The sequence below is a fragment of the Vigna unguiculata genome, chromosome 4 (genome assembly GCF_004118075.2).
Source record: "Vigna unguiculata cultivar IT97K-499-35 chromosome 4, ASM411807v1, whole genome shotgun sequence".
Classification (NCBI taxonomy): Eukaryota; Viridiplantae; Streptophyta; class Magnoliopsida; order Fabales; family Fabaceae; genus Vigna; species Vigna unguiculata.
The window spans coordinates 34,172,961-34,190,895 of NC_040282.1; the positions used below are offsets into that span (position 1 = coordinate 34,172,961).

General features: G+C 35.2%; 3 protein-coding genes across 3 annotated transcripts; all 3 read left to right on the plus strand.

Moving 5' to 3' along the window:
• Positions 1–346: 346 nt before the first annotated feature.
• LOC114180797 (receptor-like protein EIX2) lies at positions 347–5,328 on the plus strand. The gene is made up of 2 exons (XM_028067087.1): positions 347–521; positions 2,084–5,328. The coding sequence occupies exons 1-2, from the start codon at positions 347–349 to the stop codon at positions 5,326–5,328; spliced, it is 3,420 nt and encodes a 1,139-aa protein (XP_027922888.1).
• Positions 5,329–13,402: 8,074 nt separating this feature from the next.
• LOC114180798 (receptor-like protein EIX2) lies at positions 13,403–15,328 on the plus strand. Its single transcript, XM_028067088.1, has one exon. The coding sequence runs from the start codon at positions 13,403–13,405 to the stop codon at positions 15,326–15,328; it is 1,926 nt and encodes a 641-aa protein (XP_027922889.1).
• A 568-nt stretch (positions 15,329–15,896) lies between these two features.
• LOC114181032 (receptor-like protein EIX2) lies at positions 15,897–16,691 on the plus strand. Its single transcript, XM_028067350.1, has one exon. The coding sequence runs from the start codon at positions 15,905–15,907 to the stop codon at positions 16,637–16,639; it is 735 nt and encodes a 244-aa protein (XP_027923151.1). The 5' UTR covers positions 15,897–15,904; the 3' UTR covers positions 16,640–16,691.
• The last annotated feature ends 1,244 nt before the right edge of the window (positions 16,692–17,935 follow it).

Below are 17,935 nucleotides of genomic sequence, written 5' to 3' on the forward strand. Positions count from 1 at the left end.
AAAGTGAGCGCTCGGGTGTTCGTACTAGAGATTTGATTCCTTCATAAGCCTCGGTTACAACAGACTGGGTGTTTAGACCATTGATGTTGTATGTGGATGACATGTTGGAGGTAGGCCCCAACAAAGTTCAAATCTAGGAATTGAAGGCACAATTGGCTAGGAAGTATGAGAAGAAGGACTTGGAACCAGCAAACAAGGATTTCAGGGATGCAAATTCACCGAGACAAAAAAAGATAGGAAGGTTTGGCTTTCTCAGAAGAAATACTTACTGATAATCTTGCGGCGCTTCAACATGCAAGACTGCAAGCCAATTTCTACCCCACTTTTTATCAATTGTTCCTCACGTATGAGTCCTAGCAGTGAAGCGGAGAGGACGGAGAAGTCTCAAGTACTGAGTGCATCGGTGGTGGACAACCTTATAAATGCTATGATGTATACAAGACCAGACATTGCACAAGCAGTGCGAGTGGTTAGTAGGTTCATGGCAGGTTTGGTGGACAGTAGTGAAGTATTGACAAGAGGTCCTTAGATAGAACCTCAGGTGTTGCATTGCGTTCGGAGGATCAGAATTATGTGTCAATAAAGTCTATGTGGATTTGATCCTACTGAAGTCTATCAGATGAACAAGCAACATGAAGGCAGAGAATAAAGCATGGTGTGAAGATTTGATTAATTTCATCAAAATCTTCAAGTGGGAGATTGTGAGAAAAGAAGTCCCACATCGATGGGAACTTACTTTGGGGCTTACTTTTAATGTTATAAAAGGAGTCTAGTGTTTCCTTAGGAAATCATTCCAAAGTCTCTCCCTTTCTATTCCTTTTGCTTTATTGGCTTGAGAGAAGAATTAAGAGAGAATATTAGTTTCTCCTCTAAGAGAGAAAGTTAGTTTCTCCTTTAAGGTTCTCCTTGTATTAGTTTTTTCTATTTCTAAGAGAGGGGTTGTCATTGTTTTATCCTTGGAATTAGAGAGAATGGTATGTAATTTTTCCTTTCCTTAAATAAATTATATTCATTGTCTATTATCTATTTTTGTTCCTTTATTTTCATCTTTTATTTTAGTTGTGAGTACTTGTACTAGTACTCTAATACCCAACACTCACATAATATTTTATTTTACCTTTTTCTCATAAAATTTATGTAAAAAAATTATGTTAAGGGAAAAAATAAAAACCATTATGTAAAATATGTTTAAAATTTCAGGAGTAAAGAATATTATTTAAAATATTGAATTATCAATATATATAAGGAATTCAAGAGTCTTGAAATATTGACTTTTAATTGAAATATTATATATATATATATATATATATATATATATATATATATATATATATATATATATATATATATATATATATATATATATATATATATATATCCTATTTAACAGAGTGGCCTACATTAATTTATTCTATAATGAAGATATTACACATTTTCAATCCTGACCACTAGATTAAAGAATATAAGAAGGTATTACTTGTACCAAGATAAGAGTATGAATTGAAATGACAAACACAAAAAATGAAATTTTATAAAAGAAATAATAATCACCTAATTATCATTTGCGTGCAAGGAATGCAATCACATCAAATTTAAAAGTTTTTTGTAATCAAGCATTTCTTAGAAAGGGACATTTTCAAAACGTACTTTAAGGTGAACCACACATGTCAACTAGTGACCTTTTTTGATATTGTAATTAAAAAGACTAGGTTGCTATTTTTTTTTTCAAAAATGCTCTTGATAATATAAAAAAGAAAGCAGTTGATTGGTTGTATACTTTATAAGAAAGTTAGAAATGATCTCAGATAATAAAAAGTATAAATAAGTATTAGCATAAACAAGAGAGAAAGAAAAACGAATTTAAATTGAATACCACCAAAGGGTAGTTAAGGAAATAAATTATATACACGTTAATCCGCTAGCCACACTATCAGCCATATATATAAATCCTATTGGTTGGTTTTGCCATGAATAGTTCAAAACCTCTGTTTTAGTGTTACTTATTTCATCAGCTACTACATAATGTGTAGTTATTATCTGAAACTGTTTTATGCACTTCTTCTGCTGTTGTTGCATGCTGCAGGACCCATTCTCGGGTTGAACAATAGCGCAGAAATAAAGTGCATAGAGAGGGAGAGACAGGCACTTCTTAACTTCAAACATGGCCTCATAGATGCCTATGGCATGCTGTCAACATGGAGGGATGATGAAAACAGTACAGATTGTTGCAAATGGAAAGGCATTCGTTGTGACCATATAACAGGTCATGTAACCATCCTTCGTCTCCCTGGTTCGAATACACAATCACAATTTTTGAGAGGTGCACTGAATGTCACTTCATTGTTTGCCTTGCAAAATATTCAACATTTGGATCTCAGCTACAATTATTTCATAGGGAGTCACATCCCACAACTCATGGGCTCACTAACCAACTTAAGATATCTCAATCTCTACAATTCTTTTTTTAGTGGCAGCATTCCTATCGAAATTGGAAGCCTTACACATTTACGGACTCTGGATCTTGGTAATAACGCTTTTTTCTGTGGGAAAATCCCTTATCAACTTGGAAACCTTACACGCTTAAGGTATCTCGATCTCAGTCACAATTTTCTGGACGGGGAACTCCCTTATCAACTTGCGAATCTGTCACAGTTGAGGCATCTTGATCTTAGTCATAATTCATTTTCTGGAGCACTCCCTTTCCAGGTCGGGAATCTTCCTTTCTTGCACACTCTTAGACTTCCTGGCAATTTTGATGTCAAACCTAAGGATGCACAATGGCTCTCTAATCTCCATTCCTTAACAAATCTTGCCTTGTATTCTTTACATAATCTTGACTGGTTGCAAACCATTATTTTTCCAAATTTAAGAGAGTTGGGGCTAGTTGATTGTTCTCTTTCAGATGCCCAAATTCAATATCTCTTTTATTCACGCCCCAACTTCTCCACTTCTCTTACCATCCTTGATCTTTCTTCTAATATTCTCACATTATCAACATTTCAACTTCTGTCAAACTTTAGCCTTAATCTTCAAGAGCTTTATCTTTCTAATAATAACATTGTTTTATCATCTCCTATCTACTCAAACTTTCCTTCTCTTGTGATCCTTGACCTTTCTAATAATAATGTGACCTCATTGGTCTTTCAAGGTAGTTTCAACTTCAGTTCAAAACTTCAAAATCTTTATTTGTCAAATTGTGGTCTAAGGGATGATAACTTTCTCATCTCAGCTATTTCAATTTCGAATTCTTCATCTTCACTTGGCTCGCTTGATCTCTCCTCAAATCTGTTGAAATCATCATCCATATTTTACTGGCTCTTCAACTCCACTACCAATCTTCGTACACTTGAACTTAGTGAAAACATGTTGGAAGGTCCCATTCCAGATGGTTTTGGGAAAGTAATGAACTCTCTTGAAGTTCTTTACCTCTTTGATAACAAACTGCAAGGCGAGATTTCATCTTTCTTTGGGAACATCTGCACATTACAGGAGCTAGACCTCTCAAAAAACAAGATGAGTGGGAACATTTCTAACTTGTTTCAAAACTCTTCATGGTGCAACAAACAAGTGTTTCGGTGTTTGTTTTTATATGATAACCAGATTACCGGCATTCTACCTATAAGCATTGGATTGCTATCTGAGTTGGAGTACTTGTTCTTGAATGGAAATTGCTTGGAGGGTGACGTCACTGAATCCCATCTTTCCAGTTTCTCCAAATTAGTATTCTTGGAGTTACAACATAACTCATTGTCACTAAAAATTGGTCCTACTTGGGTTCCTCCTTTCCAATTAATGTCATTGAGATTAGGCTCTTGTAATTTGGGCCCGAAATTTCCAAGTTGGCTTCAGACTCAAAGTTCCTTAGTGTTTCTTGATATTTCTAATAGCAAGCTTAATGATTTCGTACCAGACTGGTTTTGGAACAACTTGCAAAATATGGAAAAGTTAAATATGTCTAACAATAATCTCATTGGTGCAATTCCCAACTTATCATTGAAGCTTCTGTATAGACCGTTCATATTTCTGCATTCAAATCAATTTGAAGGCAAAATTCCACCCTTTTTACTGCAAGCTTCAAAGCTCAATCTCTCCAAAAATAAATTTTCAAATTTGTTTTCATTCTTATGTGATCGAAGCATATCTGCAAATTTGGCTTCTTTAGATTTATCAAACAATCAAATGAAGGGAGAACTGCCAAACTGTTGGAAAAATGTTGATCGGTTATTGTTTCTTGATTTAAGCAACAATAAATTGTCAGGGAGGATTCCTGTGTCCATGGGCAGCCTTGTTAAATTGGAAGTCTTGGTTTTACGAGACAATAACCTAATGGGTGAATTACCTTCCACTTTGAAGAACTGCAGTAATTTAATTATGGTGGATGTGAGTAAAAATATGTTGTCTGGTCCAATACCATCATGGATTGGAGAAAATATGCAGCAATTGATAATCTTGAACATGCGAGGGAATCACTTCAGTGGACATCTTCCAGTTAATCTCTGTTATTTGAAGCGTATTCAATCATTGGATCTTTCAAGGAATTACTTATCGAGAGGTATTCCAACATGCTTAAAGAATTTGACTGTAATGTCTGAAAAGATCATCGACAGAGGTGCAACTCTAAATAATATATATTGGTCTACCAATCTTACTTACCATGAACCTTTTGCTGCTTTTTTATCCAGTTCTGATAATTATACACTTAACATAACATGGATGTGGAAAGGTGTGGAACTGTGGTTTTCAGATCCAGAGTTACAACTTAAGAGCATTGATCTTTCAAGTAATAATTTAACAGGTGAAATACCAAAAGAGATTGGATATTTGGCTGGGCTAGTTTCTCTAAATTTATCTCGAAATTATCTAAGCGGAGAAATTCCTTCAGAGATGGGAAATTTAAATTCACTGGAATCCCTTGACTTATCAAGAAATCATATCAGTGGAGGAATTCCTTTTTCTCTTTCTCAAATTGATGATCTAGGTAAGTTAGATTTATCACACAACTCTCTTTCAGGAAGAATCCCACGAGAAAGACATTTTGAAACCTTTGAAGGCTGTAGTTTCGAAGGAAACAGAGATCTTTGTGGTTTTCAACTGAACAAAAGTTGTCCTGGAGATGGAGATCAAAGGACAGTAAAGTTCCCAGAAGTTGAAGCAATCAATGGTGATGAAGACAGTGTCTTTTACGAGGCATTATACATGAGCATGGGGATAGGATTCTTTACTGGATTTTGGGGCTTATTAGGGCCAATACTATTTTGGCATCCTTGGAGAAAGGATTACATGAGATTTGTGAACAGACTCATAAATTATATATTTGAATGGTTATAGGGAATGCAACAAAGTAGAAGGTATGTTGCAGCTTCCATGATATTCCTTATTTTTATTATTAATGACTGAATTAAATTCTTGAAAAAAAAAAATCTCTTAGAATTGGTAAAGCGAGATATAATTCTCAAATCACTACTTCTTTTGCTTACACTTGTTTTTTATGCACCAATATGTACTTTATGAGCGATCTTTTTTAGTTCATATATTCGTTTCAGGATCTTTGAAAACCTTTTTCTATGGTCCACACTTCTCTTATACCATAGTTACTAAATTCTACTCAAATGCAATGATTACTATAATTTTTCTAAAAAGTTTTCGGTTTTCTCTCAAATTCACAAAAAATTGAGAAACTTGATTAGTACCATTGGAAAACATGTTAACAGAAAACCTTAGTCTTTAAGCATATAATCAGATAACGAAATTAACCCTAAAGTATGAAAGAGTTAGATACTAAATACGTAGAAGAATTTGTCGTTAAAGGATTTCTGAGTAACAAAAACGAAAGAGTTCATGTTATTAGCTGAGATGGTGATTACAAAATCCTGCAACTTCAAAACTCCTACATATATATTTAAATATATTATGTCTTTTTCTTGTAATGCACCGAATTAATTTTTGTTTAAAAAAAGAATGCAGGTGTTGCAGATGCTCTACACGCTTCGGATTAGGGAGGAAATCAATGTTGGGTTGCACAAAGGCAAAATATTTATTTAGTTTTGTCGTTTACAATATTTTGTATGAAAGAAATAAATTGAAAAATCTTGTTTCCAGAAATTTGGTTGTATTTTATGATATAATATATTGTAATGTTGTTTCATGTTCAATTACTGCTTATATTTGTGACACCCGATAATTCATCTTCAGCATTGTTTTTCTGTTACTTCTTATTTGTAAGAACTCTGAACTAAATTTGTAATGTAACGAAGAATGCAAGAAGATACCTCATTCGTTCATAGTTACTGCGTTTAGCTCCTTTCCCCGAGATTCAAGAAGTATATTGGACTTTTGTCAAACACTGTGGCCTAATTATTTTTAGCCGTTTCTATCAGCACCTCCAATAATTTAATTTTTCTAAAATTCCTAAAATAACGTTTTAACTTTGTTTTAACTTTGGCCTGCTCACTAATATACACATCTAAAAAAGTACCGAATGTTAAAATATAACTGAATTTCGACATATTATATATATATATATATATATATATATATATATATATATATATATATATATATATATATATATATATATATATATATATATATATATATATATATATATATACTAGTGAAAATATATGTGTGTTCATATTTTTTTATTTTTGTAGAAATTTGAGTTAAAATTAATAAAAATGTACCTGTCCAGAGATGTGAATTAGTATGGTCACCAAACCAACTCAGAGCTGGTGATATATCAAGAAAAAGAGTAGTGTCGTCATAAAACCGACTCAAAGTTGGTGATATATGAAGAAAAGGAGTAAGGTCATCATAAATCTGAGGCAAAGTTGGTGGTATATGAATAAAAAAGAGTGGCGTCATCATAAAGCCGACCAGAGTTGGTGTTATACGAAGAAGAATATTAGCATCGTCATAAAGCCGAGGCAAAAATGTTGATATATGTAGAAGAAGAAATATCTCCATAAAACCGAGGTCATTGCAAGAAGCTAGAATGAAGTCTTACTAGGAACGACCTCTCTGAAAGAAGCTAGGATTGAGGAGATGGTGTGCGAGGAGATGGTGCGTGTGAAGATAGAATCGGGATCTTAGATTATGTAAAGTAATTATTTTAGTTAAGAAAATGTTTAAAAGAAGATATGTTAGTTGTTATTTGGGAGAATAATTTTAGATTATCTCTAAGCACCAGTGCAGGAAGGGCCTTTGGCAGCGGTTGTTTATCATATTCTGCACCGGTTCGGGAACCGAAGCATATTGGGGCGAGGCCAAAAGAGCACAGCTTTTGGCCTCGGTTAAGAACCGAAGCCATAGAGTGCCCTTCTGCCTCGGTTCAGACGAACCCGAGGCCATAGAGCCCACCTTTTGGCCTCGGTTTTCTGTGCCACCCGAGGCCATATGAGCTTCTTTTTTTTTTTTTTTTTAAATTCGATACCCTTTTGGCCTCGGTTTTGGTTGCACCCGAGGCCATATGGGCTTCTTTTTTTTTTTTTTTAAATTCGATACCCTTTTTGGCCTCGGTTTTGGTTGCACCCGAGGCCAAAAGTTTGCTTTTTGCTTCGGTTCTGGTATGAACCGAGGCCATATGGGCTTCTTTTTTTTTTTTTTTAAATTCGATACCCTTTTTGGCCTCGGTTTTGGTATGAACCGAGGCCTAATACGCTGTTTTTTTTTTAATGCAGTTTCTGATTTGGTGTTATTCCCACATTTGAACCTGCAAATTTTATTCAGCACCCAGCACAGACCAGAATAGACCAGAACAGAATATTTTAAAACACATCTACAATTCAAATTCATTTAAAAGACAATTACAAATCTTTTGTAATCAACATACATGTTCTAATCAATACTATGGTACATTTCAATTATATATTTGGCACATGCTATCCTACCAAACTTGATGGACTTTGCGGGAATTGCTGCAGGACTCTTGAATGTCTACAAAATAATAGATTAAGTTAAGTTAGTATATAAAAAGGAAATATTGCAAAGTATTCATTTTAATTCAAATATATATTACTGTTTCCCAATTTGTTGTAATACGAGCACGCACAGTGGTTGTCATCCATTGCATTATATAGTAACCGCACTCATATGAGCCAGTTTGTCTATTACACTACATTATATTAACAACGTTACAATTAATTAATGAAGAAAATCAAGCAAACAATCATGAAGATATGGATAGAAATATCAAACCTGGAGAGAACACCATACAAGACCTTTTGCCTTAGCCGTTGATCTCCCTAACAACATGTTATGTGCAGCAATTGAACTATGATATAGGGAATAAGTTAGGATATTTTTATATAACATGTCATATTCATAAGATTGATATTGAGGTTCTTACCAATCTATCACTTGTCTAAGATGGTTGGGGGGAGGGCGATGCAAAGAGCAAAACCACACAGCAAGGTTCTCCCTTAGGGAAACCACAAGTAACTGCCAATGACGCCTGATAAGAAAATAAATTCATTGTTATGCATTAAAATGACTTATTATATTCATATAAGTTAACAAAAATGACTTACCCAGCAACATAAGGGACAAAATAAATTTCTTTTCCACGTTGAAAGCATTTGGTCACATATGCTTGAATGTCATCAAACTTGTTGCCTTCATGGGTGAGTTGGGGGTCTATAAACCCATATACATCATTCAGCCCCATAGTTTCAGTGACACCAGACAGATACCTAAACCAAAAATTGATTTGATATAAGTAAATACATAAATATATCAAATAACTATATATAATGACTAAAAGACTTACATCATCCATAATTGAATAATGGTAATATTGAGTTCTTCTTGTCCTCGTGCAAGCTCCAAGACATCTTGGGAATGCAAGTAAAGTGGGATGTCAAGATCTCTCCCAAAAATGTTAGAATCCCAAGGAACCTGCATCGGCTTATCAGCTATGATTTCTGCAAGTTGGAGCAATGCACCAAGAGGATCATCCAAAGAGAGAAGAATCTTCTTTGATTGAGGTTTTTTCTATATTGATGCAATTTCAGTTAAAATGGAATATAATTTAAGTTTGAATATAATAAACATGTAAACTTAAAAATGTAGTATATTTATGGGTTTAAGAGTTTGTACCGGGGGGTCAGTATCAACCAAATCTCTAGGCCAGGCGAGGAAACACTGGAATGCCTGTGCCATAGTATACACCTCATATGTTGGCACAGGAACTAAAGCATACGGCATGAGAACCTCCTCTACCGTGACCTTAACCTCATCCTCTGATAACTCCATGCCATGAAGAACTGTGGCTGCCTCAAATACTTTTCCACGAGCCACTAGTGTCTTCTCTGTACCATCCCAAATATATAGCTGACATGGATGAGTGTCATCCATGTCATCCCCGGGTGGAGCTGAACAACTCCCCTTTCCGCTTCTACCTGTTAGAGCCAACGATTTATTAATGTTATTCAATTACTTTATTAAATATCATTTATTCAATTCATAACTTATAGAAAACAAATTTACCCGTGGGAGGCACAAATGGGTCTAGTTCTGGCGGATGATCCACTGGCGAACGAATGCCATAATGCTCAAATTGGCGCATTAGTTCTTCTCTCACTTGCGCCGTGATCATTTCCTTTAGTCTTTGTTCATAATCAGCACCATGACTGCATGAAGACTGACGAGAGGAGGAACCAAAAAATTGGCGTATGCCGACTCCTGATCCAGCACCACGCACACGTCCAGGGTGCTCAGGTCGTCCAATTGCAGCAGCAAGTATGTTATGACGACCTTCTGGAATGAATCCTCCTTGGGAGGTCTGCTCAACCAACGAATCCTACAAGGTAACAAAAACATTTATAAATCAAAATACAATATAAAACATGAACGAGCAATTTATCTTCACTGTTTCTTTTCTGCTTGTACCGTGATGACCCACACTTTGGACATTTTTTCAAATCTTCAAATTCTTTTCTGTATAATATGCAATCATTAGGACATGCGTGTATCCTTTTATACTCCATACCCATCGGACAAAGAATTTTCTTGGCATCATAGTTTCGAGTGGGTAGAGTATTTCCTTCGGGAAGAATTTCATTCAAGAGCACGAGCAATTCTGTGAAGCTTTTATCTGTCCAACCATTGGTCGCTTTCAAATTCATAAGTCTTAAAACCGCTGATAATCGCGTGAACTTAGTTGAACCAACATACAACGGAGTTTCCGCATCAGCAGACATCGTCTCATACACATGCGCTTGTGCAAAAGCTTCTGCGCCAACATCCCGTATCATGTCCTCTATATTGTCTTCTTCTACTCGCTCTTCACATCGCTCTTCACATCGCTCTTCCCGTCGCTCTTCTCGTCGCTCTTTCATGGAGGAATTGGCAAGATATTCAGATCGAGAAACAGTTGGAATGTGTATTAATTCGCCGTGCCATGTCCATATTGTATAACTTTTAAGGAAACCATCACAAATAAGATGTTCCCTAACTTGAGTTGCATTCAATTTTCTTCCATTCAAACAGTTGACACACGGACATCTGAACTTCACCTCATCATCACTTCTCCCCTTATAACGTTGCGCAAATTTTATAAATTCTTCTACTCCATTCTCATACTCAGCGCTAATACGTGGTAAATTAATCCAATCTCGATCCATACTGAAATTGCGTGAACAATTTCAGTAATCTTTGAATCAATGCTCACATCGTAATCAAGGTCTGACCCTATCCCGTTTAAGAAGATTCACTTTCCTTATTTTATTGGTACATATTACTTTTAAAATACATATCTTAAATTTCACGAAATTTTGCCAGCATTTCGCATTGGCCTTCAGGATACACGAAATGAAAGTGATTATAAACCACAATCAAATATGCACCCGAAGATCAATACAAAACACAATTGACAAATATTCATGAATTTTAAGATATGTATTTTAAATATATATGCACTAATAAATTACTAGAAAGTGATTAATCTTCTTAAACTGTCCAATCGGACAATTCAAGATTCAATACATTTAAATTATTAGTATTGTATCCCCTTATATCTAATTTTAAAAAAATGTAATTTTTTCAAAATGAAAACTCGGGGACAATACATAATTTACGTATTGAATCTCAAACGAGAAACTAAGGCTAACTCACATATAAGAAAAAACAAACAACATGTTTTAACAAATAATTAATAAAATATATAAAGCAAACAACAGATTGGCATCATAGGAAAATATTAGAATTAGGAACCTGGGAGCGCATAAAAAGAGCAGATGACACTGGAAGATGATGTAATTCACCGCGTTCGAAAGCTACAAGAGATAACAAAAAACACAAGAGAAAGTCATAAGTAACAAATAAAAGCAAAAACAACAATTTCCTTAACATCATATATTACCTATTTAATTATAGTGTTTTTACAATTCTCTTAAATTAAATTCAGACTTAATGCTCTACGTCTGAAGACACAATGCTCTTAAATTGAGACTCAATCCTTTCACAAAATTAATCAAAACACTCCAAAAAATTTCTATCTCAATCCAAATTAACACTCACAATAACTAAAATTTAAAATTAACATACACAAAAACAGAAAATCAAACAAAAACGCGTTCGAAATTTACCTTAAAGAAAACCGCGGCGCGACAATTGCGGCAAAAGAACGAAAGTGTTCGCGTGGTGGTAGAGGGACGCCGGAACACTTGCAGAGAGACAAAGAGAGGGACGAGACAGCGACAATGGTCTCGCATGGTGGTGGACGGACGCGAGACGAGACGGCGGCAAGAGCTCGCGTGGTGGTGGCTGGAGGCGAGACGAGACTGCGGTGGCTGGATGCGAGACGAGACGGCGGTGGTGGCAGGAGGCTCGCGTGGTGGTCTCGAGTGGTGGGCTCGCCGGAAGTCGTGGAGAGAAGAAGAAACAGCGACGACGGCAGCGCAACAGCGGCAGTGGCAGCGGCAGCACGAGAGGCGGTGGCAGTGGCAGCACGGGGCTCGCGTTGATGGAGTGGCCGGAACTTCCAGAGAGTCGCCGGAATTTGCAGAGAGAAATGGCCGGAATTTGAGCCCTAATTAAACAATATGGCCTCGGTTCCACGTAGAACCGAGGCATATAACCCCTCTTTGGCCTCAGTTTCCTAACACCCGAGGCCTATAACAGGTTTTGGCACCGGCTTTTCCCTAACCGAAGCCTATAGGTCCCAACGTCAATGGCATTTTTGAAATTTCTGGCAATCTTTTTGGCTTCGGGCCTCCTTAACCGAGGCCTATTACAGCGTTTGGCACCGGTTTCTTAAGAACCGAGGCCTAAAGCTACATTTGGCACCGGTTTTTGGCTGAACCGAGGCCTATAAGTTGCCTTTAATTTCAAAATTGCCACCGCACCGTTATATGCTTCGGTTGCTCGTCAACCGAGGCCTATAAGGCGAGGTAAAATCCCAAATCTGCACTAGTGAAGGCTATTGTTATTCATTAACTGATTATGTACATCTACAATATTTGTAACCGATTTATCTTCTATAAATAAGAATGTTACTCTCCACCTCCACCAAATCTAAACATAGAAGTACAACAAGAAGAAAAGGTGAACCGGAACGCAACTCAAGAGAGACCTACGCGACAGCAGCAAAGCATCTTAGAGTTACAACGGCAGAATAAAGAAATCAAATTAAAAGCCGAGGTTGACCAGGCACGTACGATATCCTCTCTATAAATTAGAATAATGAAATGTGGACATAAAAGAGGATATCCTCTCTATATATTGTTATAGATATATTAAAAAAATAATTATTTTTATTTCAAAATATTATTTTTTCTAATATATTATATAAAAACAAAATCAAAAAAATTTACATATACATATAAATTAATATATTTTTTCTAAAATATGTATTAAAAATTAACCTATATCAACGTAAAACGAAATTTAAAAAATGACGTAAAATTTGAAAATAAAAAAGTAGAAAGACTTCAAATTCTAGTCTACACAAGTAAAGATATCAATCTTGCTGCGTTTATAGTCGTTAAGGGTGTTACACATCTCTTAAAAAACAATGTAAGACAAGATATTGTATTGTAAGTTCTACAACATTTCTTATATCGTGTGCTAATTATTATAGGTTTAATTCCACTTACACATTTATAATATAATACAGTGTGGTAAATCTTTTTCACATTGGTCATCAACTACGGTTTCTCCATTTTAGAATTTCAGAGGCTTTCCACTAAACTCCTATCACACTGCATGATGGTCTTTTTTTTATTGGTAGTGGGTAGTTCAATAAACCATGTCTGATGAAGGGATGAGAAAATATGAATCAGTGAGCATGTGAACGCTGGGAATAGATGCCAACCACCACCTCTTTACTCTCCCAAACTCCTTATATAACAAATCCTTCCTGCTTCTGCCTTTCACACTTCACAACTAAGAATTAGCTGAAATAATGACTCGTTTTCTGGAACCATTTTATGCACTTCTCCTGCTTCTCATGCATGCTGCAGGACCAGTCCTCGGATTCAACAATACCTCTGAAATAAAGTGCAATGAGAGGGAAAGACAAGCACTCCTCAGCTTCAAACTTGGCCTCGTAGATGTCAATGGCATGCTGTCTACATGGAGGGATGATGAAAAGGGTCGAGATTGTTGCGAATGGAAAAACATTCAATGTGACCATCAAACAGGTCTTGTAACCATCCTTCGTCTTCGTGGTTCTGAGACACAATATTTGAGAGGTGCACTCAATATCAGTTCATTGTTTCCCTTGCAAAATATTCAATATTTAGATCTCAGCTACAATTTTTTTATGGGCAATGAAATCGCAGAACTCATAGGCTCACTTACAAACTTAAGATATCTCAATCTCTCCAATTCTTTTTTTAGTGGCAGCATTCCTATCCAACTTGGAAGCCTTACACAATTAAGGTATCTCGATCTCAGTTACAATTATCTCGACCAGGAACTCCCTTATCAGCTTGGAAGCCTTAAATATTTAAGGTATCTCGATCTCAATTATAATTCTCTTGAAGGGAAACTCCCCAGTCAACTTGCAAATATGTCACAGTTGAGATACCTTGGTCTCAGTTGTAATTACTTTTCTGGAGCACTCCCTTTCCAGGTTGGGAATTTTCCTTACTTGCAAACTCTTATACTTGCTGGTGATTTTGATGTCAAACCTAAGGATGCCAAATGGTTGTCTAATCTCTGTTCATTAACACATCTTGCCTTCGATGGTTTACATAACCTTCACTGGTTTCAAATGTTTCACTGTACTAAGCTAAGAGAGTTGAGACTAGTTGACTGTTCTCTTTCAGATACCCATATTCATTCTCTATTTTATTCACCTTCCAACTTTTCCAATTCTCTTATCATCCTTGATCTTTCTTATAATATGCTCACATCCTCATCATTTCAGTTGTTGACTAACTTTAGCCTTAACCTTCAAGAGCTTTATCTTTCTCAAAATAACATTGTTTTCTCATCTCCTGTCTTCTCAAGTTTTCCTTCTCTTGTGATCCTTGACCTTTCTTATAATAATATGACATCATTTATCTTTCAGGGTAGTTTCAACTTCAGTTCAAAACTTCAAAATCTTAATTTGCGAAATTGTAGTCTCAGGGATGGTAGTTTTCTCATATCTGACATTTCAATTACGAATTCTTCATCTTCTCTTGCCTCGCTTGATCTCTCCTCAAATCTGTTAAAATCATCATCCATATTTTACTGGCTCTTCAATTCCACTACCAATCTTCGTACTCTTGCCCTTTATGAAAACGTGTTGGAAGGTCCCATTCCAGATGGATTTGGGAAAGTAATGAAATCTCTTGAGTTTCTTGACCTCTATGGTAACAAACTGCAAGGCGAGATTCCATCTTCCTTTGGGAACATGTGCACATTGCAGAGATTAGACCTCTCATATAACGAGTTGAGTGGGGAAATTTTAAGCTTATTTCAAAATTCTTCATGGTGCAACAGACACGTGTTTCAGAGTTTGGATTTATCTAATAACCAGGTTACAGGCATGGTACCTACAGTCATTGGATTGCTATCTGAGTTGGAGTACTTGTACTTGGATGGAAATCGTTTGGAGGGTGACGTCACTGAATCCCATCTTTCCAATTTTTCCAAGTTAAGACACTTATATTTGTCAGATAACTCTCTATCTCTAAAAATAGACCCTAATTGGGTTCCTCCTTTCCAATTATATGTTCTGAAACTAAGATCTTGCATGTTAGGCCCCACTTTTCCTAGTTGGCTTCAGACTCAACGCTCCTTAGCTTTTCTTGATATTTCTGATAATGGGCTGAATGATTCAGTACCAAAATTGTTTTGGAACAACTTGGAAAATGTGCAATATTTGAATATGTCTTAGAATAATCTCACCGGTGCAATTCCTAATACATCGATGAAGCTTCTCAATAGACCATTTATAATTCTGAATTCGAATCAGTTTGAAGGAAAAATTCCATCGTTTTTACTACAAGCTTCAGAGTTGAGGCTTTCTGACAATAAATTTTCAGATCTATTTTCATTCATATGTGACCAGAGCAGCTCTGCAATGACTATTTTAGATTTATCAAACAATCAATTGAAGGGAAAACTCCCAGAGTGTTGGAAACATGTAAATCGGTTACTGTTTCTTGATTTAAGCAATAACAAATTGTCAGGGAAGATTCCTGTGTCCATGGGCAGCCTCGTTAAATTGGAAGTCTTGGTCTTACGGAACAATAACCTAACGGGTGAATTAGCTTCCACTTTGAAGAACTGCAACAATTTAACTACATTGGATGTGGGTGAAAATATGTTGTTTGGTCCCATTCCATCATGGATCGGAGAAAGTATGAAGCAGTTAATAATTTTGAACATGCGAAAGAATCACTTTTCTGGAAATCTTCGCAGTGAACTCTGTTATTTGAAGCATATTCAATTCTTGGATCTTTCAAAGAATATGTTATCAAAAGGAATCCCAACATGCTTAAACAATTTGACTGCAATGTTTGAAAAGAGCATCCACACACGTGGGTTTATAAATTATATAAAATTGCTGAACATGAATGGTGTATCTTATGCAAGTTTTCCTTCGGGCGAGTATACTCTTAACATAAGCCTGATGTGGAAAGGGGTTGAACAGGGATTCAAGAACCCAGAGTTAGAGCTTAAGAGCATTGATCTTTCGAGTAATAAGTTGACAGGTGAAATACCAACAGAGATCGGATATCTACTTGGGTTAGTTTCTTTGAATTTATCAAGAAACAATCTGAGTGGAGAAATTCCTTCAGAGATAGGAAATTTAAGTTCACTGGAGTCCCTTGACTTATCAAGAAATCATATCAGTGGGGGAATTCCTTTCTCACTTTCTGAAATTGATTTTCTTGGGAAGTTAGATCTGTCACACAACTCTCTGTCTGGAAGGATACCATCAGGAAGACACTTTGGAACTTTTGATGTCTCTAGTTTTGAAGGGAATGTTGGTCTTTGTGGTGAACAACTTAACAGAACTTGTCCTGAAGATGGAAATCAGAGAACAATAAAGACTGAAGAACATGGAAATGATGATGAAGATAATGTTTTGTATGAGGCATTGTACATGAGCATGGGGATTGGATATTTCACTGGATTTTGGGGCTTATTCGGGCAATGCTACTTTGGCGTTCTTGGAGAAATACTTATCTCAGATTCCTAAACAGGTTGACATATGCTATATATGTGTTGTTGGTGCTCTGATTGCAAGAAGAAGGTACGTTTGTCATATATATCAATACCTGCTTCAAAAAAATATGGAATACATATTTTTTAATAGAAAGCTCTAATTAAATTAAATGCATTCCGATTGTTAGGAGTAGTTTGTTTTATTTGATCCTAACTTAACTAATTCAGTAATCACTCTTTACTATAACACTTTTTGCTTTAACTATAGTGTGTAACTTAGAGAGAGGAAAAAAGAAAAAATAGTTTACATGATTGAACTGTGTTTAATTTTGTTTACTAATAATGATGAAATAGTTATATGTATCAAACGCAACATATTTTATTAGATGTTTTTTTTTTTTAGGTTAAAAGAAGAATATCGAATTTTTTTTAAATATGATTTTTTCGAACAGTTAAATTTTATTTGAATGCTAAAAATATTATTAAAATATTAATTTATTATCACATTAAATGATTTAATAAAAATACTATTTTTTTAGAAAAATGTTTCATTTTAATTCACACAAATTAAATTCCCATATTTTATTTATGATGTAATAAACGACATCAATGGTTATACAAAAATTGCAGGTTATTGCAGTTGTGCTACACGCGCATCCGATTGATCTCGGGTGAAGGAAATCATGATTGGTATCTATACAAGTGCAAGATATGTATTCAGTGTTATAGTTTGAATGTTTTTAGTAAGTAATTTATGTCAAAATGTTGTTTCAAGACTCTGATTTCACTGAGTTGTTTTGCATAATACATTTCTAACGTCGTTACTTTTTAATTTTGGTTAAAATATATTTTTTGTTTCAATTTTCACGTCAAGTTTTTTTAAATAAGTCATAATTTTGGTTTTGTATTTAAATAGGTCCCAATTTTCGTCAATTTTGTTCAATTGGATCTTTTGTACTAACACCGTTTAAATCATTAACGGCCATGAACAGTGACTGCCACGTGTCACTTCGTGGTTTTTTTGAATTTTTTTTATTTCTTATTTTTTTTTACAAATTTTAAAAAACTTTTTAATATTTTTTTTAAATATATACGTGTCAACCCAGGAGCGTGTCACGTGTCACTTCGTGGTTTTTTTTGAATTTTTTATTTATTTTATTTTTTTGAATTTTTTTTAAATGTCCACGTGTCAACCCAGTAGTGTGTCATGTGTCAAAGTCAATATTCTATTTTCAATTTGGTCCCTATATTTGTTATTTTTGTTCAAAAAGGTTCCATTTTTGTTAACATTAATCAATTTGGTCCCTATCGAAGATGTGACCAAATTTAA

Bases quoted from the DNA above. Each gene is read 5' to 3' on its own strand.
- LOC114180797 (XM_028067087.1), top strand. From the start codon at position 347: ATGAGTCCTAGCAGTGAAGCGGAGAGGACGGAGAAGTCTCAAGTACTG. The intron at 522-2,083 runs GTCCTTAGATAG...TGCATGCTGCAG, and splicing joins TAGTGAAGTATTGACAAGAG to GACCCATTCTCGGGTTGAAC.
- LOC114180798 (XM_028067088.1), top strand. From the start codon at position 13,403: ATGACTCGTTTTCTGGAACCATTTTATGCACTTCTCCTGCTTCTCATG.
- LOC114181032 (XM_028067350.1), top strand. From the start codon at position 15,905: ATGTTATCAAAAGGAATCCCAACATGCTTAAACAATTTGACTGCAATG.